Genomic DNA, 27,724 nt, shown 5'->3' on the forward strand with positions numbered 1-27,724 from the left:
AGGCAGGTTGAGTGGGAAATTATATATTACTTACAAATGCTGTAATAAATCCTAAAGGCTGTTTCTTTAAATTAGATGAATAGGAGGGCAGCGTTACGACTAGATAAATATGTATTCAGAATATTCGGTCAGAGCATGGGGAGGATTCGGAGGAAAAGGGGAATTAGCAGAAATGTGTCTAAGCACCCTGTGGTCACTCATTGCGTCTCTGCTCAAAACCGCACCCTTCCAAATGGATGTGTTTTCATGGCAGTTCAATTTCTACTTATGCAAACTGCGTAGCGAGATGAAGGCAGGAGGATTGTGTGCCTCGGAATCCATCAATCGAAATTTGAACTGCAGGATTCTCTAGTTTTCTTCTTATTTTCACCCTTACAGCAGCATCAGACTAATGGATCACAAGAACACGACTCAGGTCTCCGAATTCTTCCTCCGTGGGTTCTCATCCGAGCCAGAGGATGAAAAACTCCTCTTCCCGATTTTCCTCTTCATGTATTTGCTCACCATTGTGGGGAATGTAACCATCATCCTGTTGATCTACTCAGATAGGCACCTCCTCCAAACCCCCATGTACTTCTTCCTTAGCCATCTCGCAGTAGCTGATTTGGGTTTTGCCAGCTCCATCGTCCCCCAGGTGCTACAGAACTTGCTATCTCAGAAAAAGACCATCTCCTACCATGGCTGCCTGGCCCAGATGTTTGTTGCTATCTTTATCGGTAATGCGGACAGCTACATTTTGGCTTCCATGGCCTATGACCGCTTCGTGGCGATCTGCCGCCCGCTGTACTATGCCTCCATTATGAACCGCAAACGTTGCCTCCAGATGGTCACAGCCTCCTGGACTATCACCATGTTCCACTCGTCGATTTATACATTTTTGATGTCCCGCGTTGAGTTCTGTGACCCTGGGGAGATCCCTCAGTTTTTCTGTGACCTTTACCCTGTTCTGGCTGTTTCTTGCTCTGACTCGTACATCATAGATCTCGTATTGATGACTGAGGGGGTGGTGGAGATCCTGGGGCCGTTTGTGCTCATTATCATCTCTTATGCATTCATCTTCTTCACCATCATGAAGATTCCATCAGCCGTTGCCAAGCGGAAGGCTTTCTCCACGTGCGGGTCCCACATATGCGTGGTGGTCATGTACTTTGGTGGTATAAGCTTTGTTTATTTCAAGCCAAATTCTAATCTGGTGGTACGACAAGATACGTGGGCTGCTATGATGTATACCATGGTCAACCCCATGGTGAATCCCTTCATCTACACCCTCAGGAACAATGAAATGAAGGCAGCCCTGAAGAGAGTCATTAAGAAGCATTTTCATTAGTTTTGCAATGGCCAAACTAGCATTTTCTTGGAGATTTGTGATTGTGTGTTCCCTGAGGTACGGATCCTCTCCTATATACCTTTGAGGAGATTCCCCTCTCCATTTTGTTGAATTCCCCTCTTGCTTAACCTATATCATTAATAATGATGACCCATTTCGTCATTGGAAGGGAAATACTTTTTAAAAAATGCAATGTGGTTTACATTTATTTCATTTTTTTAAATTTAAGTCTGTTGATATTTAACATGGAAAAAATTAAATGAGATATTTTTTATTATCAAAGGAAAATATCCTTGCTTCAATAAATGATTCCTCAGGCTGCATAAAAATGTGTAGGCCCATGTTTGCTGGCATTAGAACTAATAATTTCTTTTATAACTTAAATTGTATCAACATTTTCCAACTTTTGTGAACAACCACAAACCACATTATCTATCCTATCCTGTCTTATTCTAATAAGGCTGAGGCAGTTATTTCTTTAAAAAGAAGATGATAGATAGATAGATAGATAGATAGATAGATAGATAGATAGATAGATAGATAGATAGATAGATAGATAGTTTTTCTCCATCTCCCATAATACTAGAACACGAGGTCATCTGTTGAAGCTGGAGGGTGACAGATTCAAAACAGATAAAAGGAAGTATTTTTTCACACAATGCATAGTTAAATTGTGGATTAAATTACAGCTGATCTCCAGGTGCCAGAGATCAGTTGCCCTGAAGAAAATGACAGCTTCGAAAGGCAGACTCTATGTTATACCATAGAGTCCAGGAGAAACAGAAGGCCCTCCCCTAATGTTGCCAGGTACCTCCTTTGGCTCCAGTGGGAGGTATTTTTGGTGGAGCTGAGGCAGGGATCATGTGCGTGTGGCCGTGCCGAAGTGATTGCGTCCCTTCCTGGTGTAAACCTGAAGTGATGTGATCACGTTGGTGTGGCTGCGTGCACATGCCATCCCCGCTTCCAAGCTGAACACTGGATTGGCAAGCAATTGCCCGCCAATCTAAGCCACCTGGCAACCCTCCCTTCCCCAGGTACTGCCCCCCACAAACTCCAGGAATTTCCCAAGCCAGAATTGGTAACCTTAGCTCAAGTGTGACAAAAACATGTTTGGCTGGATCCTGGGTTATTGATCCAAATTGAAGGAATGCAAAAATGGAAACTATTGATATTAAAGAAGGAATACATAACTATCTATGGATTAAGAAGTAATTAAGAACAATGCAAACTCAAGATGGAAGACCTATTTTTAGAGATGGTTTGTTAAGAATATGGTTTCAATGCATAGGTAGAATAAGTCCACCAACCTCTCCATTGACATCTCCAGTTGAAGTTTACTGTGACAACAGTAAAGGTAAAGGTCTAAAATGTCTTATTCCATGAACTGCAAAATTGTGGTCAGATGGAAGGATAAAATTAAAGTCTGAAGAAGCAAATCAACTACAAGCAAAACAAGATAAAAATCGGGGTCTTGTTACTGTATTGTTGCATGAATTATGTTGGATAGCACAGTTTTTGCTAACAGCATTTATGTGCACTTAAAATTGGAATACATAAGCAGTGTTAACTGTATATGCAAGAGTATATGATATTGTATATGCAACAGCAGCAGCTCCGAGAAGAAACATATTATTGGCCAGCTGGGATCAGCTGACCACGGAAGCAAGTGCATCCTTCAACGCGGCTCGGAGGATTCCTGTAGCCGGGTAGTAATTTTCTTGTTCCAATTCCCTGAAGAAATACCACAACACAGTGGAATACAATACAGTTATTGAGATTGATATGGGACCTTATAACAAGCTTATAACACCGGATGTTATGGACTTTGAGGAAGTCTGTATGTTGTGAACATATGGTCCGGTTTATGCACTAATATTGTATGTAACATAACTCACTGTATTATTATTTTGTAACTTCGGTATAATTGTAAATTGAATAAGTTACCAATATAAGAGGAACTGAAAAATATAGAAAAGTATAGTAATCAGTGGCAGCATGTTGATATACTGATTTTCCTATCGGAAATTTACTAAGTACCTGGAGAATGGCAACCCTAGCCTACAAACTGGCAAATATTCTCTAACCAGGGATGGTCTCAGAATTCCAACTTCCCTACCAGCTCATGGGAAGTTCTAAACCTCCCTAGTTTGTATTATATACTAAATAAAAGATTCCAGTGACTTCAGAGTTTCTGATCCTCCAATGGCAGGAGGTTTTGAGGGTGGAGCCTGAGAAGGGCGGGGTTTGGGGAGGGGAGGGACTTCAATGTCCTAGAGTCCAATGGCCAAAGTGGCCATTTTCTCCAGGGGAACTGATCTCTCTTGGCTGGAGATCATTTGTTACAGCAGGAGATCTATGTATCCGATAAGGAACCTTAAGTGAAGGATTTGCAATAGTATTGTAAGCAGTTTGGTACATTGAAGGACACATAAATGGAACTGATGAAGCTGGACAACGAAACAAGTCATTTCTACAAGACCATTTTCCTGCTGGCTGGCTTTCCCACTGGCTACATGCTGGCTGGTGGAATTTGACATGAAGTGCTTCAGGAAGGCGCGCACTGAAATTGCGCATCTCCTTGGGACTTTGTTTGACTGTATGACTATATGCACTACATCTTGGAAGTCGCTTTCTACATGCTTTGCTCAGCTCTGTTTTTGTAATACCATATCAAGATTTATAATAGGCAGCACTATGTCTTGGAAAATGTAAATTTGTAGTAGACTTATACACGTGGTATGAGGAGACAATGGAGGCATTGATATTTACATGTTATTTAATTCATTTTGAATAGCACAACATTGTTGAATTACTCTTATTATAGGTCGACCTATGTATTGTTTGGATTCAGTCCCTGGAGGATAGCAACCCTAGCCATCCACTAGGGAAGAAAGTGTTCATTCTTCCCCGCATAGCAATAGCTTTAATACTTAACGGCGATGCCCTTGTAGCGCCAATTTTACAGTGCCACAAAATCATTATTGGGATTTCCCACCATGCTCTGCTGTTAGGAAGGGAGGTTAACCAGCCCGGCCCGCTGGACATATTGGGCAAAGATCAATGGATTTTCCTATCTCTGTAAGTATGCTCTCACTAGATAGCTACATAATTTAACATATAATGTTTCAGTGCTTATTAGGGTTGACAACCTCCAGGTCCTAACTGGAGATCTCCCGCTATTACGGTTCATCTCCAGCCAATGGAGATCGGTTCCCCTGGAGATGTGAAAGACCCCTGCCTGAGACCCTGCGGGTCTGAGTAGACAATGCTGACTTGGATGGACCAAGGGCCTGATTTCAGTAGAAGGCAGCTTCATGTGTTCCTCCCTACTTTCGTTCCCTTCATGCAAGCAAAAGATATACTAGTCATGAACTTTTATAGAGTCTTCCTGACTTCATATTGAAATATATCTACTGAATTGAACATATTTATTGACTTGAACCTACCAATTTTTAAGACTATAATTGTTAGCTTAGTTTATAAGTTTTCGTTTTCTACACTCTTTGCACTTTCACTGTTGTAATTGTCCAATACATGTTTTTGCAAATTGATTGTTTGAGCCTTGTACTATTGTTTCCTCAGCCAGACTTTGCTAGTACTAGTGCATATTTCTCTCAGCAGTACCTGGAGGTTGGCAACCCTAGCTTGGAAACCCTCAACTAGGGATGGTCTCAGAATTCCAACATCCCTACCAGCTAGTGGGAGGTCCTAAAGCTCCCCAGTTTGTATTATATATTAAATAAAATATTCCAGAGCTCAGAGCTCAAAAGTACAAATAGATAAATGGATAAATAAGTGAAGTGGAGCTTAGATGAAAATCTGATATGGGCGTAAATATAAAATATAGAAATATAGGGATATATAAAAATATTTAAATGGATAGGAAAAGCTGGAATAATATCAAAAATATCAAAAATAATATCAAAAGAAATCAAGGTGATTTAATTATAGGGATTAGGGAAAAATAGGAATAGTAGGGGTAATTAGAAATTATTAAAAATAACTAGATATAGCTGGTTTAAAATATGGGTGTGGCTGTTTAAAAGCAAAAATATAATAGAGTAAAATGAAATGAAATAATCCTTGTCTAAAATAGTTATGTAGGAGCCTGCCAAGGCCTGAATATATAAAGTAAGTAAACAAAGAAGATAAGCGCAAAAGGGGAAAATGACATATTCCAGTGACTTCAGAGTTCCTGATGCTCCACCAACCACCCCACCAGACTTAGCACCAGACTTGCCAGGAAGGGTATTGATACCCTTGCCAGTAATTAGGACAGAGGAGGGGAGGGGAACTAAGGTGTCTCACCACCCCCTGGCTCCCATCATTAATGGGACTCCTATGGACTACCATGTGACCGTTGGATCTTATGCCTGGATTTCACCACTGCCAGGTCATTAGTCAATTTGACTGGTGGTTCTCCCCAATGACAAAGAAGACGAAAAGTACCCCAAGCTTGGTCTTTTGGAAGTAGCTTAGGGAGTAAGCAACTCGGCACTATTCTGCATCCAATTTCTGCTTCTGGAAAGTTCCTTGAGGATTTCCTGCTGCCATTCTATGGGAAATGTGCACGTTGTGTTTTTTTTAAGGAGAGCATGCCATAAACAGGCTAATTTGCTATGCCTTTGGGGTCGTGTCTCAGAACTCTTCCTCGGGGACGGCTCTGGAGGGAAACCTGGCTGAGCCATCCTCTGAGTATCAGAGTGCCGAAAGTGCCCCAAAGCATGAACAAAAGCTGGTGGTGCCACCGTGCCAGCACGGTTTCACGCAACAACAAAATATATGTCAGAAGGAGGAAGCCTTGGTTGACCAAGAGGAAGTCACAGCTGTGCTCACAAACTCTGCTGCTGCTGCAAACAGAAAGCAGACTTTGGGTAGCGTTCACCAGTTGGGTAAGTAGCAGTGCTTCCATGCACTGGAAAATTTCTACCAGTAAGCCTGCCAGAGCCTCTTTATTGCTTCCTTGTGGGATCTCTACCAAGGAAACCTTTGTGAACCTTCTGGTGAAAGAGAATGTTTGCAGTAACATCCATGGCAAAGTTCTGCAGGTGGATAGCTAATATGCACTGATTAAGAAATTCAGTCTTTTTAGCTGCATGTGTGTTAAGTGCCATCAAATTGCTTTCAATTTATGGAGACTGTGAATTAATGCCCTCCAAAATGTCCTATCCATTCCTTTACAGCCTTGCTCAGGTTTACTCTCCTCTGGTTAGACCCCACCTAGGGTACTGTGTTCAGTTTTGGGCATTGCAATTTAAGAAAGATGTAGACAAGCTGGAACGTGTCCAGAGGAGGGCAACAAAGATAGTGAGGGGTCTGGAGACCAAGTCCTATGACGAAAGGCTAAAGGAGCTGGGTATGTTTAGCCTGAAGAAGAGAAGACTGAGAGGTGATATGATAACCATCTTCAAGTACTTGAAGAGCTGCCATATAGAGGATGGTGCTGAGTCGTTTTCTGTTGCCCCAGAAGGTCGGACCAGAACCAACGGGTTGAAATTAAATCAAAAGAGTTTCTGTCTAGACATTAGGAAGAATTTTCTAACAGAGCAGTTAGAACAGGCTTCCTTGGGAGGTGGTGAGCTCTCCTTCCTTGGAGGTTTTTAAGAAGAGGCTAGATGGTCATCTGTCAGCAATGCTGATTCTATTACCTTAAGCAGATCATGAGAGGGAGGGCATCTTGGCCCTTCTTCTGGGCATGGAGTAGGGGTCACTGGGGTGTGGGGGTGAGGTAGTTGTGAATTTCCTGCATTGTATGGGGGCTGGACTACATTACCCTGATGGTCCCTTCCAACTCTGATTTTATGTCTTGCAGATTGAGGGCTGTGGCTGCCTTAGTAGCGTCAATCCATCTCATGTTGGGTCTTCCTCTTTTCCTGCTGCCTTCAACCTTTCCTAGCATTATTGTCTTTTCCAGGGACTCTTGTCTTGTCATACCATGACCAATATATGATAGCCTCTGTTTAGTCGTTTTAGGTTCTAGAGAGAGTTCAAGCTTGATTTTATGTAAAACCCACTTATTTGACTTTTTGGTGGTCCATGGTATCAATAAAACTCCTCCAAAGCCACATTTCAAATTAATCAACTTTTTTCCTGTCAGCTTTCTTCACTGTACAACTTTCACACCCATACATAGTAATGGAGAATACTGTGGATGAATCGATTTTGGTCACCAGAGAACACATCTTTACTCTTCAGATTCTTTTCTAGCTCCTTCATGGCTGCCCTTCCCAGTCTCAATCTCCTTCTGATTTCTTGGCTGCCATCTCCATTTTGGTTGACGACGGAGCCAAGGAATAGAAAGCCTTGAACAATTTCAATTTCTTCATCATCGACCTTGAAGTTGTGTAATTCCCCTGCAGTCATTACTTTTGTCTTCTTGATGTTCAGCTGTAATCCTGCTTTGGCACTTTCTGCTTTAACCTTCATCAGTAGTCGCTTCAAGTCTACGCTATTTTCTGCCAGTAATGTGGTGTCATCTGCATATCTCAAAATGTTAATGTTCCTTCCACCCATTTTCACTCCGTTTTCATAATCCAGTTTTCCTTAATATATGTCCTGCATGCAGATTGAACAGATAGGGAGATAAAATACATCCTTGTCTGACACCTTTGCAAATAGGAAACCATTCTGTTTCTCCATACTTGTCCTAACAGTAGCCTCTTGTCCAGAGGACAGGTTGCACATCAAAACAATCAGATGCTGTGGCACACCCATTTCTTTTAAAACCAATCATAGCTTTTTTTTAAAAAAAATAATTTTTTATTATTTTTCAAACTAATTCACATTTGATTCTTGTAGGTTATCCGGGCGGTGTAACCGTGGTCTTGGTATTTTCTTTCCTGACGTTTCGCCAGCAGCTGTGGCAGGCATCTTCAGAGGAGTAACACTGAAGGACAGTGTCTCTCTGACACAGCCCAGATAACCTACAAGAACCAATGAACTCTGACCTTGAAAGCCTTCGACAATATTTTTTAATTCACATTCAATTGTATCATTCCATTCACATAGTGTATAATATAAACAATTTTTATCTTATCACTAAAAAGATATATATATAATTAACTTCCCCTCTCCCCTCCTCTATCCATTTAATATCCTTATTTTTCTCTTTGTATTTAAAGTCTAATTCATTATAATAACCCACATTTATTATTATCTTAAAGTCTAATCTTTAACTTTGATATCTTAATTGCTTCAAACAATTTGAATTAGATCAAAACATATCCCTTAATATTTCCCAAGTTAAATTCATTTACACAGTATGTTGTCCATGCCTCCAATTCTCCCACAAATTCCGTGTTTTCCTTTTGGTTTATTAATGCAGTAAGTTTTGCCATTTCAGCCAGTTCCATCATTTTATCTATCCAGGCAGTCTTATCTTGTATCTCAGATGTTTTCCATTTCGTTGCATAGACCAGTTTTGCAGCAGTAGTGGCATGTATCAAAAATGATCTCTGAGTCACTATAGAATCTGGTGTTATACTTAACAACATCATTTCCGGTGTTTTAGGGATATTATGTTGTACTATCAACCTTAATTCGTTGTAAATCATATCCCAAATTTTTTTTGCCTTTTCACAAAGCCACCAGACGTGGTGAAAAGAACCAACTTTTTCTTGACATTTCCAACATTTTGGTGACATTGCTCCATACATTTTGGCTAGTTTCTTTGGTGTCAAATACCATCTATAGATCATTTTATAAATATTCTCTCTCAATGATTGTGAAAGTATATATTTCATATCTTTTGACCAAAGTCGTTCCCATTTATTCAAAGGAATATCATGACCCAATGTCTGTGCCCAGGTTATCATCGCTGGTTTGATTTGGTCTTGTTCCGTATATAGTATCAATAACATCTTATACATTTTTGAGATTAAGTGTTCATTATTTTCCAATAACATTCGTTGAAAAGTTGATTTATCTTTAGTAAAGCCAGTCTTCATGTCTTGTAAATATACTGATTGTATCTGATGATATTGGAACCAAGTCATATATTCCTTCAGTTCTTCATGTTCCCTTAGGGCACATTTATTATCTTCCCGTACCAAAAGGTCTTGATAAGTGACAAACTGAGATGGTCTCAATGGTCGCAATGTTAACATCTCTTGTGCAGAGATCCATAGGGGTGTTCTAGGTTCTAAGACAGGGGTGGGGAACCTTTTTTCTCCCAAGGGCTATTTGCATATTTATAACATCATTCAGGGGCCATACAAAATTATCATCTTAAAAATTAGCCTGCTATATTTGGTCAAACATTTAGCCAAGAGGCACTACCGGAGACGGCTCCGAGTGTCTGCCACATAGAGCGACTCGCTTTTGAGCTCTGCTGTCCCCAGCTGGGCCCAAGAGATTCAGGCAGAGCAGCATCCTTCTGAGCTAGAGATCTACCAGGACCCATAAAGGGCCAGACCAAATGATTTCGAGGGCCTTATACGGCCCCCAGGCCTGACGTTCCCCACCCCTGTTCTAAGAGATGTTTATATTTTAACCAAATTTTTATTAATGAAGATTTTACAATATGATATTGAAAAGCCTTATGATTTTTAAGTGTATCATGCCATAGGTAACCATGCCACCCGTATCTATTATCAAAACCTTCTAAGTCAAGTAACCGGTTATTCTTTAGTTGTATCCAGTCTTTTAGCCATACTAAGGCTGATGCTTCCACATATAGTCTATAAAACCAATCATAGCTTTTCATGATCCACCCAGTCAAAAGCTTTCCAGTAATCTAGGAAACACAAGGAGATATTCTTCTGAAATTCTTTTGCATGCTCCAGTAACCAACCTAAATTTGCAATATGATCTCCAGTGCCTCTTCCTTTTCTGAATCCAGCATGTACAAGAATAACAACAAAAGCTGGGGGGGGGGGGATGACAACGTATTAGACCCAGTAATTCTAGCTGACCAACCAGCAACATTCCAGCACAGAAATTTACAATAGGGATGCGTACTATCATTGTTGGTTCCAAGGGAATTGTAACATTTCCTTTAAGTAAGGTAGAATCCTGGGAATGCGTCCCTCTCGAAGCTTTGTGCTCGGTGGAAGAGGACGACTGTCCTAGATAGGTATGTACTGTTCTTCGGTCAAGGGTATACTGAACTATACCCGACCCCATTTTTTAAAAACAGGGCTCAGTGGGAAAATTAGATTTTGTTTTAAAATCCTGAATTTCAGATCAGGAACCTCACAGTTCTGACACAATTCTGACACAGAATCTTGATGCTGATGCACATCTCTAGCGTGGCATGAATAATGCCAGTACTTTTTCCACTATTATGTGCTGAGAATTGTGTCTGGAGGGTTGAATTAATATTGCCAGTAAGGTTGTCATAGAGAGAAAGTGCTTGGATTACATCAGAGGCACCACTCAATTCCTGCTTGAGCTCGGTCAAAACTCTGGAATCAAGAAGCCCAGAGATATTTTCAGACACTGACCGACTCGACATGAATAATGCATGAATCAGGGAGAGGGAGACAGAGATGTGAGATGGAGAGAGACTGCATCATGGAAGGGTTCTCTCATAGTTTGGTTGTTGGGTAGGTAGATAGTAGTGGAAGGGAGAATTGTGAGTCTGGGAATTTATTAGCCAGCATTGGCTGTGGGCCTCTAACTTTCTTGCTGTCTCATCCCTACAGCGCCATCGGTCCAATGAATCACAGGAACACAACGGATGTTTCTGAATTCCTCCTCCAAGGTTTTCCATCCCCTCCTGAGGTCCAAAGACTCCTCTTCCCGCTCCTCCTTTCCATCTACCTGCTCACCCTCCTGGGGAATGTAACGATCATTTTGTTGATCCGCTCCGACATGCAGCTGCTGCAGACGCCGATGTACTTCCTCCTCAGCCACCTTGCCCTAGCAGATATCGGTTTCACCTCCACCACCATTCCCAAGGCGCTAGATAATTTGCTGTCTCAGAAGAAGACTATCTCCTACCGGGGTTGTCTGGCCCAGATGTATTTCTTTATATCTTTTGGCAACTCAGACAGCTTCCTGCTGGCTTCCATGGCCTATGACCGCTACGTGGCTATCTGCTGCCCACTGCACTATTCTGCCATGATGAGTCGCAAGCATTGTCTCCTACTGGCAATGGTGTCCTGGACTGTCCCCATAATCCTCGCTTCGTTGTATACAATTTTGATGTCCCGCATTGAGTTTTGTGACCCTGAAGAGATCCCTGATTTTTTCTGTGATGTTTTCCCAATGTTGTCTGTCTGCTGCTCTGATACCAGTATCATAGAACTGATAGTGATGACCGAGGGGGTCATGGAGATGGTGACGCCTTTTGCGCTCATTATCATTTCCTATGCGTTCATCTTCTACACCGTGATTAAAATTCCATCCGCCGTTGGGAAGCGCAAGGCCTTCTCCACCTGTGGCTCCCACATTTGTGTGGTGGTCTTGTTCTATGGCTCTATAAGCTGGGTCTATTTTAAGCCAGATTCCAAGAACCCAAGCTTCCAAGAAACTGTAGCAACTGTGATGTATACTGTGGTGACCCCTATGCTGAATCCCTTCCTCTATACCCTCAGGAACAGTGAGATGAAGGCAGCCCTGAAGAGGGTCATCAAGCGCCATTTTCGTTAATTTCTTCACGAGCTAACCTACATCTGTGATTGGGTATCCCTATCTTTTCCTCAAGACTCAAGAGCAAGAGGGGGAGTGGAATTGGAACCATCCATAGGGTTGCCTGGTCCCTCTTCACCACCGTTGGGAGGTTTTGGGGGTGGAGCCTGAGGAAGGCAGGGTTTGGGGAGGAGAGGGACTTCAATGCCCTAGAGTCCAATGGCCAAAGCTGCCATTTTCCCCAGGGGAACTGATCTCTCTTGGATGGAGATCATTTGTTACAGCAGGAGATCTATGTATCCGATATGGAACCTTAAGTGAAGGATCTGCAATAGTATTGTAAGCAGTATGCTTCATTGAAGGACACATAAATGGAACTGACGAAGATGGAGGACGAAACAAGTAATTTCTACAAGACCGTTTTCCTGCTGGCTGGTGCTCCAGAATTTGATGTGAAGTGCTTCAGGAAGGCGCACACTGAAATTACGCGTCTCCTTGGGAGTTTGCTTAACCGTAGGCACTACATCCTGGAAGTCGCTTTCTGCATGCTTTGCTCAGCTCTGTTTTTGTAATATCATATCAGGATTTATAATAGACAGCACTATGTCTTGGAAAATGTAAATTTGTTGTAGACTTACCGCTTATTCCTGAGAATTGGCACAGGCGAGCCATCTCCTAAGGCCATTCCCCATACTCCAATAAACAAACAAAAAAGCCATTTCGCTTTTTTTTCTTCCAACGGGGCCTTTCGCCCCATTGAAAACAGCAAGGCTGTGCCTGCCAAACAGCAGGTGCAGCAACGCCATCCTAGCCACCGGCGTCTGGGGCCGAAAGGGCCCCCCAGCCCACCCCGGACACACCCACCACCACCACCAGCACGGCAATTCTCCGCCATGGCCTGCGCCACGAAGAGGCTGCGCCAGCGGAGGGGCGAGGCGCTGCTCTGCGGTGCTGGGGCACCGGCGGAAGTACCCTCGCTGCCAGCATAAGTGTGTCTTGTTGCGTGATTAGATGCACTTACACTGGCGGCGAGGTCATGCCGCCTCCTAAGAGGACTCGCCCCCCCCCCTCAGGAATGCACGGTTATATATGTGGTATGAGGAGACATTGAGGCATTGATATGAACATGTTATTTAATTCATTTTGAATAGCACAACCATTGCTATTCAGAGAGCCAGCATGGTGTAGTGGTTAAGAGTGGTGGTTTGGAGCGGTGGACTCTGATCTGGAGAACTGGGTTTGAGTCCCCCACTCCTCCACATAAGTGGTGGAGGCTAATCTGGTGAACTGGATTGGTTTCCCCACTCCTACACACGAAGCCAGCTGGGTGGCCTTGGGCTAGTCACACTTTCTCAGCCCCACCTGCCTCACAGGGTGTCTATTGTGGGGAGGGGAAGGTGATTGTAAGCCGGTTTGATTCTGCCTTAAGGGGTAGTTAAAGTTGGCATATAAAAGCCAACTCTTCTTTTTCTTCATTGTTGAATTACTCTTATTATACCTTGTATAGTGCATTGTTTGGGGGTCAACCTATGTATTATTTGGATTCAGTACCCGGAGGTTAGCAACCCTAGCCATCCACTAGGGAAGAAAGTGTTCATTCTTCCCCTCATAGCAATAGCTTTGATAATCACGGCGATGCCCATGTAGCGCCCATTTTACAGTGCCACAAAATCATTATTAGCATTTCCCACCATGTTCTGCTATTTGGAAGGGGGGTTAATCAGCCCGCCCCATTGGACATATTGGGCAATGATCAATGGATTTTCCTATCTCTGTAAGTATGCTCTGACCAGGTAGCTACGTAATTTAACATATAATGATGCTTATTAAGGTTGCCAGTCTCCAGGTACTAGCTGGAGATCTCCCGCTATTACAACTGATTTCCTTTTCCTTTTATCCCTTAGAAACTCCTTGATCCATTGATCTTGAGCAGCATAAATCTAATGTTTGAGGGACATAAGGACTGAAATAAATCTTGCCACTGACAATGTAGCCTTGGGATCCCTGTCACTTAATAAAAAAGGCATTATGTCAGACACAGAGGCGTTAGATTGATATGTTAAAAGGGGAGAGATATAACGTGATCAAAGTTCCTCATAAAAGTGGCATTCCAAAAGGACACGAGCTAATGAATCAGTAGAGCCAGAAGAGCAAGGACAGGTCCTGTCTGGGTATGGTATAGTCAAAAATTCTGCCCTGCATAACCATAGAGGGGTTAGCATTTGAAGGAAGTGAAAAATCTCAATTAATTTGGTTTTCACTGTGCATCACAACAGTTCCAGTAAGCGCACAAGCTAAAATCCAAGTTTGTAGTAAAGATATGTTAGTCACAGTGTAACTGTATGAGCACACATATTATAGCGGTACCACCTATAGTACCACTTCACTGAAATATGTCAGAAATGTATGAAAAGCACTTCATTGAAGCATTTAAGAGAATGTATGTATAAGCTTTAGATATCTACATAGGCAAGGAGGGACTTGGCTCTCCTCAGAAAAGTAGAAGGTAGAGAGCAGCAAGCATACAGAAGTTCACTAGATAAGACAGAAGTTTAGAAACCACTCCAAGGATTAGATCACACCTATTCAATAGGACGAAGGCCTGCCAGGATGAAAGCTTAATTGGGAAAAGGCATGCCAAAATAACATTAGAAGGTATACCTCTCATGTGTTACCTCAAGCAGGATGAGCTAAACAGGGGCATTTGGCCAGTTTCAAACGTATCGAGGTTGGCACAGAAATGAAGATATGGTACAGAAAAGGCCAAAGGCTAAAGTGCTGCACCAATTAAGCTAATTGATGGTGTGGGCTCCCGGGCATGCGTAGAAGGCACTTATGTGAGATCATAGGCATGCGCAGAAAGCAAAAAGGTAGACAAAGAACTCAAAATTGTATAAATACTCCTATGTGTTGCGTGGTGACTTGTTGTATTTGGTTGTCGTGAGACAGATTCTTCCCGCTGGCATAATAAAATTTACCTCTTGCTTCTAAAGACATAACCCGAGTCGTCCCCGTTCTTGGTGGGTCTGTGCCATTGAGCGGGGTCTGGCTTTTGCGCCCAACACATTCAGTCTAGCTAAACAGAAAGCTCTAGAAAGACGAGTTGTCAAATAATAAGTATAACTGATTTCCAGCCAATAGAGATCAGTTCCCCTGGAGAAAACGGCCCCTTTGGAAGGTGGACTCTATGGCATTGAAGTCCCTCCCCTCCCCAAACCCCGCTTTCCTCAGGCTCCACCCCAAAAATCTCCCGCTGGTGGCGAAGAGGGACCTGGCAACCCTAATGCTTATGCTTTGCTTCAGTTCTGTTTTAGAGTTGTTTGACCCCAGATTTAAATAAAGCGTTGTGCTGCAACTAGGTTAGAGACCAGACCCAGCAAACCCTGCTGGCCCACTGTAACACCTCAGTTACTCAGACGGGAAAATGTAAACCAGTGTGGTGGTGTGGTTAAAAGCAGCGGTTTGGAGCGGTGGACTCTGATCTGGAGAACCGAGTTTGATTCCCCCACTCCTCCACATGAGCGGTGGAGGCTAATCTGGTGACCTGGACTTGTTTCCTCACTCCTACACACAAAGCCAGCTGGGTGACTTTGGGCCAGTCACACTCTTTCAGCCTCACCTACCTCACAAGGTGTCTGTTGTGGGGAAGGGAAGGGAAGATGATTGTAAGCCGGTTTGACTCTTCCTTAAGTGATGGAGAAAGTCGGCACAGAAAAACCAACTCCTCCTCCTCCTCCTCCTCCTCCTCCTCCTCCTCTTCTTCTTCTTCTTCTTCTTCTTCTTCTTCTTCTTCTTCTAAACCCGAAGATCAGCAGTTTCCACAGATCTTTTGCCGTGCATTCCTGAGGCGGGGGGCAGTCCTCTTAGGAGGCGGCATGACCTCGCAGCCAGCATAAGTGCGTCTAATCATGCAACAACACACACTTATGCTGGCGACAAGGGCAGTTCTGCTGGCGCCCGAGCTCTGAGGAGTTGCAGATCCGCCTGCGCGGTCTCTCCATGGCTTGACAATCTAGTCAAACCCCTGGATGGCCTCGTTGGCAGACACACCAGCAAGCCAGAACACACACCACAGGGAGAGGGCCCCAGAGGCCCCACATGCACAAACTTTGCCACAGGGATCTGTACTTAAAAGGCACTTAAAAGGCACTTCTTATGATGCAAGATGAGAGAGAGAGAGCATGATGCACGTTTATTGGGAGATAAACGGAAGAGAGACAATTAATCCATCAGGGGTCTCCCATAGTCTACTGACTGGATACCTCATTAGTGGGGAATTGTACACCTTTGAATTTATCAGCCTTAAAGTGGGTTGCAGGTCTCCACTTTTCTTGGTATCCTCAACCCTACGGCTGCACAGAACTAATGAACCCCAAGAACACAACTCAAGTCTCTGAATTCCTCCTCCACGGTTTCCCTTCCCAACCAGAGGTTCGAAAACTCTCTTCCCACTCTTCTTCACCATGTATTACTCAACGTACTGGGGAACGAGACAACCATCTTTGTTATCCGCTCCGATTTGCAGCTCCTCCAGTCCCCTATCTACTACTTCCTCAGCCATTGATTGGTAGATTTAAGAACATCCCTGTCTGTAATCGGACCTGTCCATGCTCGCAGGACCAACCAGAAACAGTGGCTCATGTGTTGCTTTATTGTGCTTTTTATGTGTCCCTATGGGAAACCTGCATCGACCCTCTGATGCAGAAAGAGGCTTTCCTCCAGGCTGACCAGCACCCCTGTATCACAGAGGAGGTAGCAAAGTTTCTTTTAGCTGCTGTGATGATTCGAGGAACCAGGCATAAACCCATTTGATTGTTGTCATGATTAACTGATTTTATTTACATTTAAACGGTATTAGTTATCTGGATACAGCTACATTTAATGATTGCAATTGTAATTTATATGCCATTAAAGATTGATATATAAAGATATAGATATATAACTCATTGATTACATAAAGAGGTGCTCTTTGCTAGTACTTGAATCAGACCCTTGATCCATCAAAGTCAGTATTGTCTATTCAGACCGGCAGCCGCTCTCCAGGGTCTCAGGCAGGGGTCTTTCACATCACCTGCTTGCCTAGTCCCTTTAACTGGAGATGCCGGGGATTGAACCTGGGACATTCTGCATGCCAAGCAGATGCTCTGCCACTGAGCCACAGCCGAAGTTGGCAACCCTATGTGCATATATCACTATGGTGTAGGGTTGCCAATCTCCAGGTGGTGGATGGAGATCTCCCACTATTACAACTGATCTCCAGGTGACAGAGATCAGTTCCCCTGGAGAAAATGGCTGCTTTGGCCATTGGACTCTGTGGCATTGAAGTCCCTCCCTTCTCTAAACACCGCCCTCCTCAGACTCCACCCCCAAAGTATCCAAGTATTTTCCAACCCAGAGCTGGCAACTCTACTATAGTGGCATTCCACTACAGTGATATAACTACTACTGTTTTTTTTTTAAAGGTGGCAAAACAATCTCCTTTGTCAAGAGGAGAAATAGTGGGGGCAAATACATAATGCAGGAAATGCCTTGTGTGGAATCTCCATTGCTACTGTGAATACTTTTACAGTTGCAGCAGCACTGAGAGCAAAATGGGGTATTGTCCGTAGAGGGAGCAAGCAACCCGAACCACAGATCTAGCCTGGACCATGTGAATTTAATAGAAATGCCGCCTAATTACTCTTCTCATGGCTGACTTCATCTCACTGTTCCTGAGGGTGTAGATGAAGGGATTCAGCATGGGGATCACCATGGTATACATCACAGTCGCTACTGTATCCTGGAAACCGGGGTTCTTGGTGTTTGGCTTGAAGTAGACAGAGCTTACGCCACCATAGAACAAGACCACCACGCATATGTGGGACCCGCACGTGGAGAAGGCCTTGCGCTTCCCAGTGGCAGATGGAATCTTCATGATGGAGTAGAAGATGAATGCATAGGAAATGATAATGAGCACAAACGGCCCCAGGATCTCCACCATCCCCTCGGTGAGCAAGACCAAATCGATGACTTTGGTGTCAGAGCAAGACACTTCCAGAACAGGGTGGATGTCACAGATGAAATGACGGATCTCTCCAGGGTTGCAGAACTCAACACGGGCCATCAAAATGGTATAAAGCAAAGAATGGATCATGGGGATAGTCCAACACACTGTAGCCAGTTGGCGACAGCGTGTGGGGCTAATCATGGTGGAATAGTACATTGGCCGACAGATTGCCGCATAGCGATCGTAGGCCATGGAAGCCAGCAGGTAGCTGTCTGCATTGCCAAAATAGATATAGAAAAACATTTGTGCCAGGCAACCGCAGTAGGAGATGGTCTTTTTGCGACACAGTAAGTTCTGTAGAGTCTTGGGGATGATGGTGCTGGCAAAACCCATATCGGCTACTGCAAGGTAGCTGAGGAAGAAGTACATGGGGGTCTGCAGGAGCTGCGGATCGCAGCGGATCGACAAGATGATGGTCATATTCCCAATGAGGTTGAGTAGATACATAGAGAGGAAGAGGAAGAAGAGGACTCTTTGAACCTCTGGCTCGGCTGAGAAACCATGAAGCAAGAATTCAGAGACCGGAGTTGTGTTCTTTGGATTCATGAGTCAGATGCTACTGTAGGGAACAGAAGAACATAAGAACATAAAAAGAGTCGTGCTGCATCGGACCAGTGGTCTACCTAGTGCAGTGGTTCCCAACCTGTGGGTCGCGACTCCCAAGGGAGGCGGGGATGGGAGATGACATCTCTTCTCCCCCCCCCTTCCTCCTGCTTTCCTTCCCCGGCTCCTGGGAGGATAGAGTCTTGTTTGGGGGGCTTCCTAGAGGCACCTGGTTTGGCCCTTGCATGAACAGACGGCTGTACTCGATGGGCCTTGGTCTGATCCAGCCGGGCCTTTTCTTATGTTCTTTGGATCTCCTGCGGCAGCAACCTTGCTTTGCCTCCCCTTTCCGGAGTGGAGGGGGAGAAACAACAAGGCCGGGAGGTTGAAGAAAACAAAACAGACGATAATGGGGAGGGAGACTAAAAGGCGACTGCAGCGTGGTCGCTATTCTGGCCTTCCAGTGTGCCTTTCTTTTGGGCGGCCTGAAAAGTTTGAGAAAAAATGTAAATATTCAGAAGACTATCTAAAATTTGACTTTACCACCTTGATCAGCAATGGCATAGAGAAGCCACAATGCGTTTTGTGCAATGTTGTTCTCAGTGCTGAATCTGTGAAACCTTCAAAATTCAAACACCATTTAAAGACAAAACACTCAGACATGAATTTTGAAGCTTGTTACAGGAAAGTGCTCCGACCCATAATCATCTCGGTTGCTCTTTCTCTACACTTTTTCCAGCTCTGCAATATCCTTTTTGAGATACAGGCCTTTTATGCATACCTGTTTCTCTCGCTGTCACCCCTCCGACGACTTCGGGTCTTTGTTTTGATTTTGCATGCTGTTTCCTACCATCAAAGGTCGCCTTGCTCTCTCCCCCTGCGTTTCCCTGTGTTTTGCCCATGTTTTCAAATTTGAGATAAAACAGGTCCCTGAAAACGCTGGCAAAATGCGGGGAAACGCAAGGGGAGAGCGAGGCGACCTCTGACGGTCAGAAACAGCGTGCATAATCAACACAAAGACCCGAAGTCATTGGAGGAGTGACAGCGAGGGAAACAGCCATGCATAAGAGACCATAGTGACCACAACTGTATGCACTATCCCAAATGAGGCCAATATATATGTACAGGGACATTACCATGTTGGCCACCTTCAAATCTTTTCCTAATAATCCCTGTCATGGAGTTTGTTTGTTTTTCACCATGGTTGCATAGTCAATATTTTCAATGAATTGTTCACCACAACCAACCCCAAGATGTCTTTTCCCTCTCAGCTTCAAACCCTATCAAATGTAAAGTTCAAATATTTTTGTCCCAGTGTGTGTTGTGTTAAACTTGTGTGTGTGTGTAAAGTGCTGTCAAGTCGCAGCTAACTTATAGCGACCCATTTTGGGGTTTTCATAGCAAGAGACTTACAGAGGTGGTTTGCCAGTGCCTTCCTCTGCACAGCAACCCAGGACTTCCTTGGTGGTCTCCCATCCAAATACTAACCAGGGCTGACCTTGCTTAGCTTCTGAGATCTGACGAGATCAGACTAGCCTGGGCCATCCAGGTCAGGGTGTGTTACACTTACCTGTACTTAAATATATTGATCTTCATTGGCCATATAGAGACCCACACACCCAATAACAAGAAAACAAAGTTTAGTCTGATCTGGTCCAAGGCAGAGAATCCACCCACCACCACTTAGCTATCCAATCAGCAGACAGGGAGAATCCATTTCTGTCCCTTTCTGTAAATGTAAGTTTTGCTTTCTGCAATATATATTTTGGGGGGATATATTTAATGCACTCGATATCATACTTCTATGACTGGGGAAACTCTGCTATATTAACCAAATGTCCCAATAGCCCTCAGGCTCAAAAAGGTTGGGGACCCATCACCTATGAGATGAATATTCTGTTCAGGAACTGGTATGGTTCTACTGAAAGTACAACATTGGACTGTATAATTCCTGCCTGTATAGTATAATGTAGGAAGACCCAACAAGAGATGGATTGACTCAATAAAGGAAGCCACAGCCTTCAGTTTGCAAGATCTGAGTAAGGCTGTCAAAAATAGGACATTCTGGAGGACTTTCATGCATAGGGTCGCCATGAGTCAGAAGCGACTTGACGGCACTTAACACACACACATAGTATAATGTGCCCTCAACTGGTGCCTTGGAGAAATGAAAAGACCAGGCATTAGTCTTTTCTGACAGTCTGAAAGAAATGGGTTTAAAATCTTATCTTTGTGTGTGTGTGTGTCTGGGTATGTAGTGCAGTCAGAACCACTCACCCATAGAAACTTTCTGGACACTATACAATACAGAGCCAGTGTAATGCAGTGGTTAAGATTGGTGGAATCTAATTTGAAGAACCAGGTTTGTTTCCCCACTCCTCCACATGAGAGGCAGACTCTAATCTGGAGAACCGGGTTCACTTCCCCACTTCTCCACATGAGCGGTGGACTCTAATCCGGTGAACCAGGTTGGTTTCTTCCTACACATGAAGCCTGCAAGGTGACCTTGGGCCAGTCACAGTTCTCTCTGAACTCTCTCAGCCCCCATGGAGGCAGGTAACGGCAAACCCCTTCTGAATGTCTCTTGCCTTGAAAACCCAATGGGTTTGCCATAAGTCAGCCGTGACCACACTATACAATGGCCACTGATCTGGCCAGAAAGCACATTAATTTAGCATGGTGCATTTTAAAGTTGCGAGTGAGTGGGACAGCAGTGGGTATTTAACACTTTCTCTGCTACTTATCCCCCCCCCCCCATTTCAATTCTATGCTCAAGCTGTGCCCAAGGCTTCTGGATGTATATTATAAACTCAAAATGGTGAATATTGTTTTCTCTTGCATTAGTAGGTTCCAAATATATTGATTTTTGTAGAGATTGTATTAAGTAGCATAAGACTGGGAGGTGTTTGGTAGGTTTCAAGAGGGTAGAAGTTTCCCAGTGCTGGAAATGCTCTTACTTACCCAACTGAGGAAAGCAGCGAAGAAAGATGCTTTTGGTTTGCATCAGAAGCAGAACTTAGTTGCCTGCCCCTGCTGTTGCCAGTTGGAAGGACGTAGGGAACGTCACACAGAGGACTCAGGAGGCAGGGAAGACAGTTTTGGCGTTCCTTCTTGGAAATGCAGACCTCCTGCTGCTGCTGAGCAGATCTGATGCGTACTTTGCTGTAGCAAGAGAAGGCACCGCCCCAATGGCAACGTCGGCTTTTGTTCATGTCTTCAAGCCCTCTGGAACAGTGGAACCCAGGTTCCCTCTCCAGAGATTCTCCAGAGAATACTTCTGAGATACTATTTCAAGGGCTTAACAAATTAGCCTCTGTTTACAGCATGCCCTCCTTAGAAAAAATATTTTCCATGGAGTTGATGCAAGGAATCCATGTGGGATTTTTCATAAACAAGGAGAGAGCCTGGAGTAGGGTAGAGTTCTGCCCATCCTAGTTTACTTTCAGAAGACCATGCTTAGTGATTTCGTTGTACGTTTGGTTGGGAAGAACGTTTATTAAATTAAGTTATCAAAGCCAACAATCCAGTTTGGCAAGTTATGCTGGCATAAAGTCCAGTGCTCACATCATAGAACTGACAAAAGGCACAAATTTTCTGGGTTAAAATATAATTCCTGTATGATCTAATCCACCTTCTGGTCATTTTCTTCCACACTCTACTTGATGATTTTGTAATCTGATTTTGTGAGATTTGGGGGTTTAGCTTTGGGAGGATGGGGTTTGGGGAGGGAAGGGACCTCAGCAGGATATAATACTGTAGACTTCACCTTCCAAAGCAGCCACTATCTCCAGGGGAACTGATCTCTGTGGTGTGGAGGTCAGTTGTAATTTCAGGAGATCTCAATGCCCCACCTGGAGGATGGCAAACCTGGACATGGTGGGCTAAGACATAGGGCTTTCATCATCTCTGGCACTGTGATCTTCCAGAGGCACATATGAAAATATTTGTGTTGCAGCAGCAGACATAGAATCAGCAGCATCTTAATATCCATCCATCCACACCAACAAGAGCATAGTTGCAAATATGGTTTTGAAAGGTTGCAAATGAAGTACCTTAACTAGGAGCACCACTCAGGGTGGCTCACAGCATCATATACAACACATTTTAATGTAATTAAAAACTAAATTAAAATCCAGAAAAAAATACATCCACATAAATGCTGGCAGCAGAGGATAGGACTCGCAATAATGGGTTTAAATTGCAGGCAGAAAGGTACCGTCTGGATATTAGGGGGGGGATTTTTATAGTAAGAGTTGTTCGACAGTGGAATCGGCTACCTAGGGAGGTGGTGAGCTCCCCCTCCCTGGCAGTCTTTAAGCAGAGGCTGGAGAAGCACTTGTCAGGATTCTCTAGGCTCATCTTGCATTGAGCAAGGGGTTAGACTAGATGGCCTGTACGGCCCCTTCCGACTCTATGGTTCTATGACCACCACAAGATGCGTTTTCGAAAATCAGTGCAGCATCTTTGGCATAATGACAGAGATAAAACCAAGATCATCCAGTGACGAGTGACTAAGTAAGAAAGACATGAATGAGTGGAAGAGTTTTTATGTCAGAGAGGATCCACAAGATGATTATCAGGTGGCCCTCCAAATGGTCAGAAAAGCTGTGGAGAAGAAGACTGTGGCATCTTGGTGGGACCAAGAAACCTGAGGTGAACTTCAAGACACTGCTCAGTTGGAAAAGAGAATAAGAACCGAGAGTGGTGACCCCCATAGGGCCTCCTCACCTACCCAAAGATTATTCTGGTGGAATGATACCCCTACGAAGTAAGATTGCTATGTATCTGGTATTGATCTGGACTGTCTGGGGGGAAAACTGAAAAAAAAATGAAAAATTACTGGGAAATTGCTACTGCTGCTTCTTGCGTGAGCTGGGTGCTCACCACTGGTGGGGTGGTAGCTATGTTTTAGGGGTTGAAGCTATAGACATTTTATCCTACTTGTCTTCATTACTGATTCTGGCTGGGGAAGTTCCTGGAGTTTTAGGGGCAATACCTGGGGATGGACTTCTGTTTCTCCTACACTGTGTGGTATACCATAGAGTCTGCCTTTTGAAGTTGTCGTTTTATTCAGAGAAACTAATCTCTGTCACCTGGAGATCCGTTGTAATTCCAGGTGAAATCCAGCCCCCAGCAGTTAACAACAGGGATGAATAAGGGAAAGGGGTTGTCAAGAAATGCAAGTCAGGGCATATCAGAAACTGAAAGCTCAGGAACACATTGCCTCCTGGGAGACTGCCTTGAGCTGGTTAGAACAGGTGTTAACCATAACTGATGAAATAAGAGCAATGACTAAGCAATGACTCAGCTGTAAGCTGATTGGTTCCTGATGCCTGTGAAATGTATAAATGTCTATTACCCTATGACTGGGTGTGGGGAGATGTTGGTGGAAGTCGAGAGTGTAAGAGATTGCTGTAAATAATCTGTGCACTGTAAATCAACAAACACTAGCTTTTTGTAGCTTGGGTTTCTGGGTTGTATCCTGAGGACTCTAATCTAATCCGCTCGACAGGGGTATGTGGTGGTGATTGCGTTCACACTGGAGGGCAAGGGGTTCTACCATGATAGGGGGGCGGAAGAGAGTGTGGCCGGAAGAAAGCTGGCTGAGTGGTCATGTCATTGCTAAAGAGCCTAGGGGCTCTTACACACACCCTGAATAATGCACTTTCAATGCACTTTAAAGATTGTTTGCTAGTGGGTTTTGCCATTTCACACAGTAAAATCCAGCTGCAAAGTGCATTTACAGTGGATTGAAAGTGCATTATTCGGCACATGCGAAAGCACCCTTGGTGATAGAACAGAGAAATGGCATGGGTGAGGAAGATAATAGAACTTGGAGATAATAGAGTTTGGAAGGTTCATTCTGGGAGTTTCACATATACTTAATTTAGCCTACATAAAATGAAAAATGAAGATATAATTGCCCAGGCTCTATTTTCCTCCAACATTTTTTAAAAAAATTCTTTTCAAGAAATAACTGACAGCCCTCGGCCTTATAACGATAAGATAGGTTAGGCAGGGTAATGTTGTTTGGGTTATGATGGTAAAATTACAAATTTTAGCTGGGTTCAAAGAAGGAACCAAATAGGTACTAATAACTGGAGTAGAAACTCTTTTCTTTATTGATTGATCATGAACAAGGAAAGCATCTGTTCCTAAGAAAATTCAAGAAGCTGACAACTTTACTGTTACCCTAAGCAGGCAGCTTCCACTTAATTTGATATTAGCTGGAGGTAACTGGGATCAATAACCTATGTATAACAGGATAGTCCTGGGAGAAAAATCTCAAATGAGAAGGCAGTTGTACAGTTGAAAGGTTGTGTTTTTTTTTAAGAATTTAGCATACACAAAGCATACAAGAGGTGACTAAAAGAAAAGGGAGGAAGTTGGATGGCATTTCAGGGATGGGTGATAGTTACCAGTCTTGAAGGGACGTCCAGGGAAAGCAGCGCTGAAGACGAAAACCAGCGCTGAAGACCAGCGTTTTTGGGAGCAAAGGAAGGAGCCCACACACAAGCAGGGGTGTACACACAGATCCAGAACATACACACACTATGAATGGCCAAAGGACCAATATTTATGCCTCAAAATGGGTCTTAAGATGGTATGAGGTAAACTGGCAGGAAAGCCAGGGACAAAAAATTGATTGCTTTTCCAGGGTTCCAACAATAAGATAGGAGAGGTTTGGTGAGTCATCAGGACCTAAGAGAAGGCCTGGGCTAGTCTCTTGAATACTGATTGATTGCTGGGATGGGTGCAGATAGGGTATGTAGTTGTCTGCTCGGAGTGCTGACTGAATCACCTTAGGCTGACACAAGAGAGATTAGCTAGCCCCATTGTCCAGCCAGGCACATCTTAGGGCCAGGGGAAAAGTTCAGTGGTCAACCGCCTTCCTGCCCAAGTTTGACACACAAGATGGATCCCAAAACCCTCTGAGAGGCATCCATTTTGTGGGGAGCAGTGTCTTGCTCTTATGCCAGTTTTTGGCTTCCATGCCTTCATGGCACCCCTTAATGGGAGGAGGGGTCCAACTGCTTATAACCCCCCCCCCCAACAAAGACATACGGCACTGGCGTATGACTTCTTTCACACATACCAGATCGCTAATCAATCGCTGGGGTCGCCCAAGAGATAAGCTGGCTGTGAGCTGTTACAAGGTGACTCAGACAAGGGGTAGAGGGGAGAAGGGAGAGAGGATGAGGACAGTAGTGGAAAAGCAATCGGATCCGGATACTTTGTCAGGATAAAAAACGAGCTGACTGGCATGGTGAAGTTTAAGTCAGACACTACTTTCAGCGTCCGTGGGTGTGTGGAAGGGATTCCCTAATTAACCATTAAAACAATCAACAATTATTTTAAAATGGTAGAATAAATCAAAGCATATAAACACATAATAAAGCAATGAAGTGGTTAAATACTGATTGGCAATTTCAAATAAATTCAATGCATAATAAAGAACAACACACAAGGAGGATCCAGTGATCCTAACTATGTACACAACGGTAAGAGTGAGAGTCCCATCAATAGAGACTCTCAAAGTAGATTACAGGTTTTGGCAGTCACCCTCCCCTATGAGTCCGGAGCCAGTTCTTAAGTGGCACACCCCCCCCACTTGTATAACACATTGGCGATGTGCAGGCAATCAGGGGAGCCACGGGGTTGCAACTGCAAAAGTTTGTGGAGGCTGGCGTCTGAGGCTGGAACAAGCGCTGGCGGTTTTAGTTCCCAGGTGCTTTGAATGGAATGCTATTGGCTGCAGGAAAGGCGGAGCAACTGATATTGAGCCGCTGCGTGCAGCTGTAGAAGTGGATTGGCTTTTGGTACCATTGAAGGGGTGGGAAGAAAGGAAAGTAGAATCCATAGAAAAAGTCATTTTACATAGTTCTCCCCTCCCCAAGTATCTAATGGGGACAGAGATTTTTTTTAATGATGTTAGCTCGCAGGGAGTGTTTTTGCTTACTAGTCCCATGCATTCATCTTGCTGATGAACTGAATGCATTTTTTTAAAGTAATTCCCTTCCAATGACAAATTGGGTCATCATTATTGATGATAATGGTTAAGCAAGAGGGGAATTCAACAAAATGAAGAGGGGAAACTCCTCAAAGGCATACAGGGCACGATCTGTATCTCAGGGAATACACAATGATAAGATCCCCCCAGAAAACAATACTTTGGCCCTTGCAAAATTAATGAAAATGCTTCCTAATGACTCTCCTCAGAGCTGCCTTCATTTCATTGTTCCTGAGGCTGTAGATGAAGGGGTTGACCATGGGGTTGACCATGGTATACATCATAGCAGCCCAGGTGTCATGGCGTTCCACCAAATTAGAATTTGGCTTGAAATAAACAAAGCTGATGCCACCGAAGTACATGACCACCACGCAAATGTGGGACCCGCAGGTGGAGAAAGCCTTGCGCTTCCCGGTGGCAGATGGGATCTTCAAGATGGTGAAGAAGATGAGCGCATAGGAAATGATAATGAGCACAAACGGCCCCAGGATCTCCACCAACCCCTCAGTCATCAATACGAGATCTATGATGTACGAGTCAGAGCAAGAAACATCTAGAACAGGGTAAAGGTCACAGAAAAAATGGGGGATTTCCCCAGGATTGCAGAACTCAACACGGGCCATCAAAAAGGTATAAATCAATGAGTGGAACATGGTGATAGTCCAGGACACAGATGCTAGTTGGAGGCAACGCTTGTGGCTCATAATGGAGGAATAGTTCAGTGGGCTGCAGATAGCCACGTAGCGGTCATAGGCCATGGAGGCTAGAAGGTAACTATCTGCATTGCCAATATGTATATAGAAGAACATCTGGGCCAGACAGCCATGGTAGGAGATGGTCTTTTTCTGAGATAGCAAGTTCTGTAGTGCCTTGGGGACAATGGTGCTGGCAAAACCCAAATCAGCGACGGCGAGGTGGCTGAGGAAGAAGTACATGGGGGTTTGGAGGAGGTGCCTATCCGAGCGGATCAACAAGATGATGGTTACATTCCCCACAATGGTGAGCAAATACATGAAGAGGAAAAGCGGAAAGAGGAGTTTCTCGACCTCTGGCTCTGAGGAGAATCCACGGAGGAAGAATTCGGAGACCTGCGTTGTGTTCTTGTGATCCATTAGTCCGATGCTGCTGTAAAGGTGAGAATAAGAAGAAAACTAGTAGAGAATCCTGCAGCTGAAATTTCGATTGATGGATTCCGAGGCACACGATCCTCCTGCCTTCATCTCGC

At 44.0% G+C, this 27,724-nt stretch overlaps 3 protein-coding genes across 4 annotated transcripts; 2 read left to right on the forward strand and 1 right to left on the reverse strand.

The window, feature by feature from the left end:
* Nucleotides 1-391: 391 nt before the first annotated feature.
* LOC130485861 (olfactory receptor 1L3-like) lies at nucleotides 392-1,327 on the forward strand. Its single transcript, XM_056859011.1, has one exon. The coding sequence runs from the start codon at nucleotides 392-394 to the stop codon at nucleotides 1,325-1,327; it is 936 nt and encodes a 311-aa protein (XP_056714989.1).
* A 9,654-nt stretch (nucleotides 1,328-10,981) lies between these two features.
* Nucleotides 10,982-14,039, forward strand: LOC130485871 (olfactory receptor 1L1-like). 2 transcript variants are annotated; one of them, XM_056859021.1, is made up of 2 exons: nucleotides 10,985-11,896; nucleotides 14,025-14,039. In XM_056859021.1, the coding sequence occupies exons 1-2, from the start codon at nucleotides 10,985-10,987 to the stop codon at nucleotides 14,037-14,039; spliced, it is 927 nt and encodes a 308-aa protein (XP_056714999.1). The 2 variants fall into 2 exon arrangements, with proteins under 2 accessions (XP_056715007.1, XP_056714999.1); XM_056859029.1 differs by lacking the exon at nucleotides 14,025-14,039 and having other exon boundaries at nucleotides 10,982-11,920.
* A 3,516-nt stretch (nucleotides 14,040-17,555) lies between these two features.
* LOC130477927 (putative olfactory receptor 1F12P) lies at nucleotides 17,556-27,611 on the reverse strand. Its single transcript, XM_056850012.1, has 2 exons — nucleotides 26,685-27,611; nucleotides 17,556-18,494 (listed from the first exon to the last, which is right to left on the reverse strand). Exons 1-2 carry the CDS (start codon nucleotides 27,609-27,611, stop codon nucleotides 17,556-17,558), a joined length of 1,866 nt encoding a protein of 621 aa, XP_056705990.1.
* Nucleotides 27,612-27,724: the final 113 nt, after the last annotated feature.

Source organism: Euleptes europaea, chromosome 1 (genome assembly GCF_029931775.1).
Source record: "Euleptes europaea isolate rEulEur1 chromosome 1, rEulEur1.hap1, whole genome shotgun sequence".
Lineage (NCBI taxonomy): Eukaryota > Metazoa > Chordata > Lepidosauria > Squamata > Sphaerodactylidae > Euleptes > Euleptes europaea.

Excerpts from the sequence above, each read along its gene's own strand:
- LOC130485861 (XM_056859011.1), top strand. The coding sequence starts at position 392 with ATGGATCACAAGAACACGACTCAGGTCTCCGAATTCTTCCTCCGTGGG.
- LOC130485871 (XM_056859029.1), top strand. The coding sequence starts at position 10,985 with ATGAATCACAGGAACACAACGGATGTTTCTGAATTCCTCCTCCAAGGT.
- LOC130477927 (XM_056850012.1), bottom strand. The coding sequence starts at position 27,611 with ATGGATCACAAGAACACAACGCAGGTCTCCGAATTCTTCCTCCGTGGA. Across the intron at positions 18,495-26,684 it reads GGAGAGTCATTAGGAAGCAT|CTCATGAATCCAAAGAACAC; the intron begins TTTCATTAATTT and ends AGTAGCATCTGA.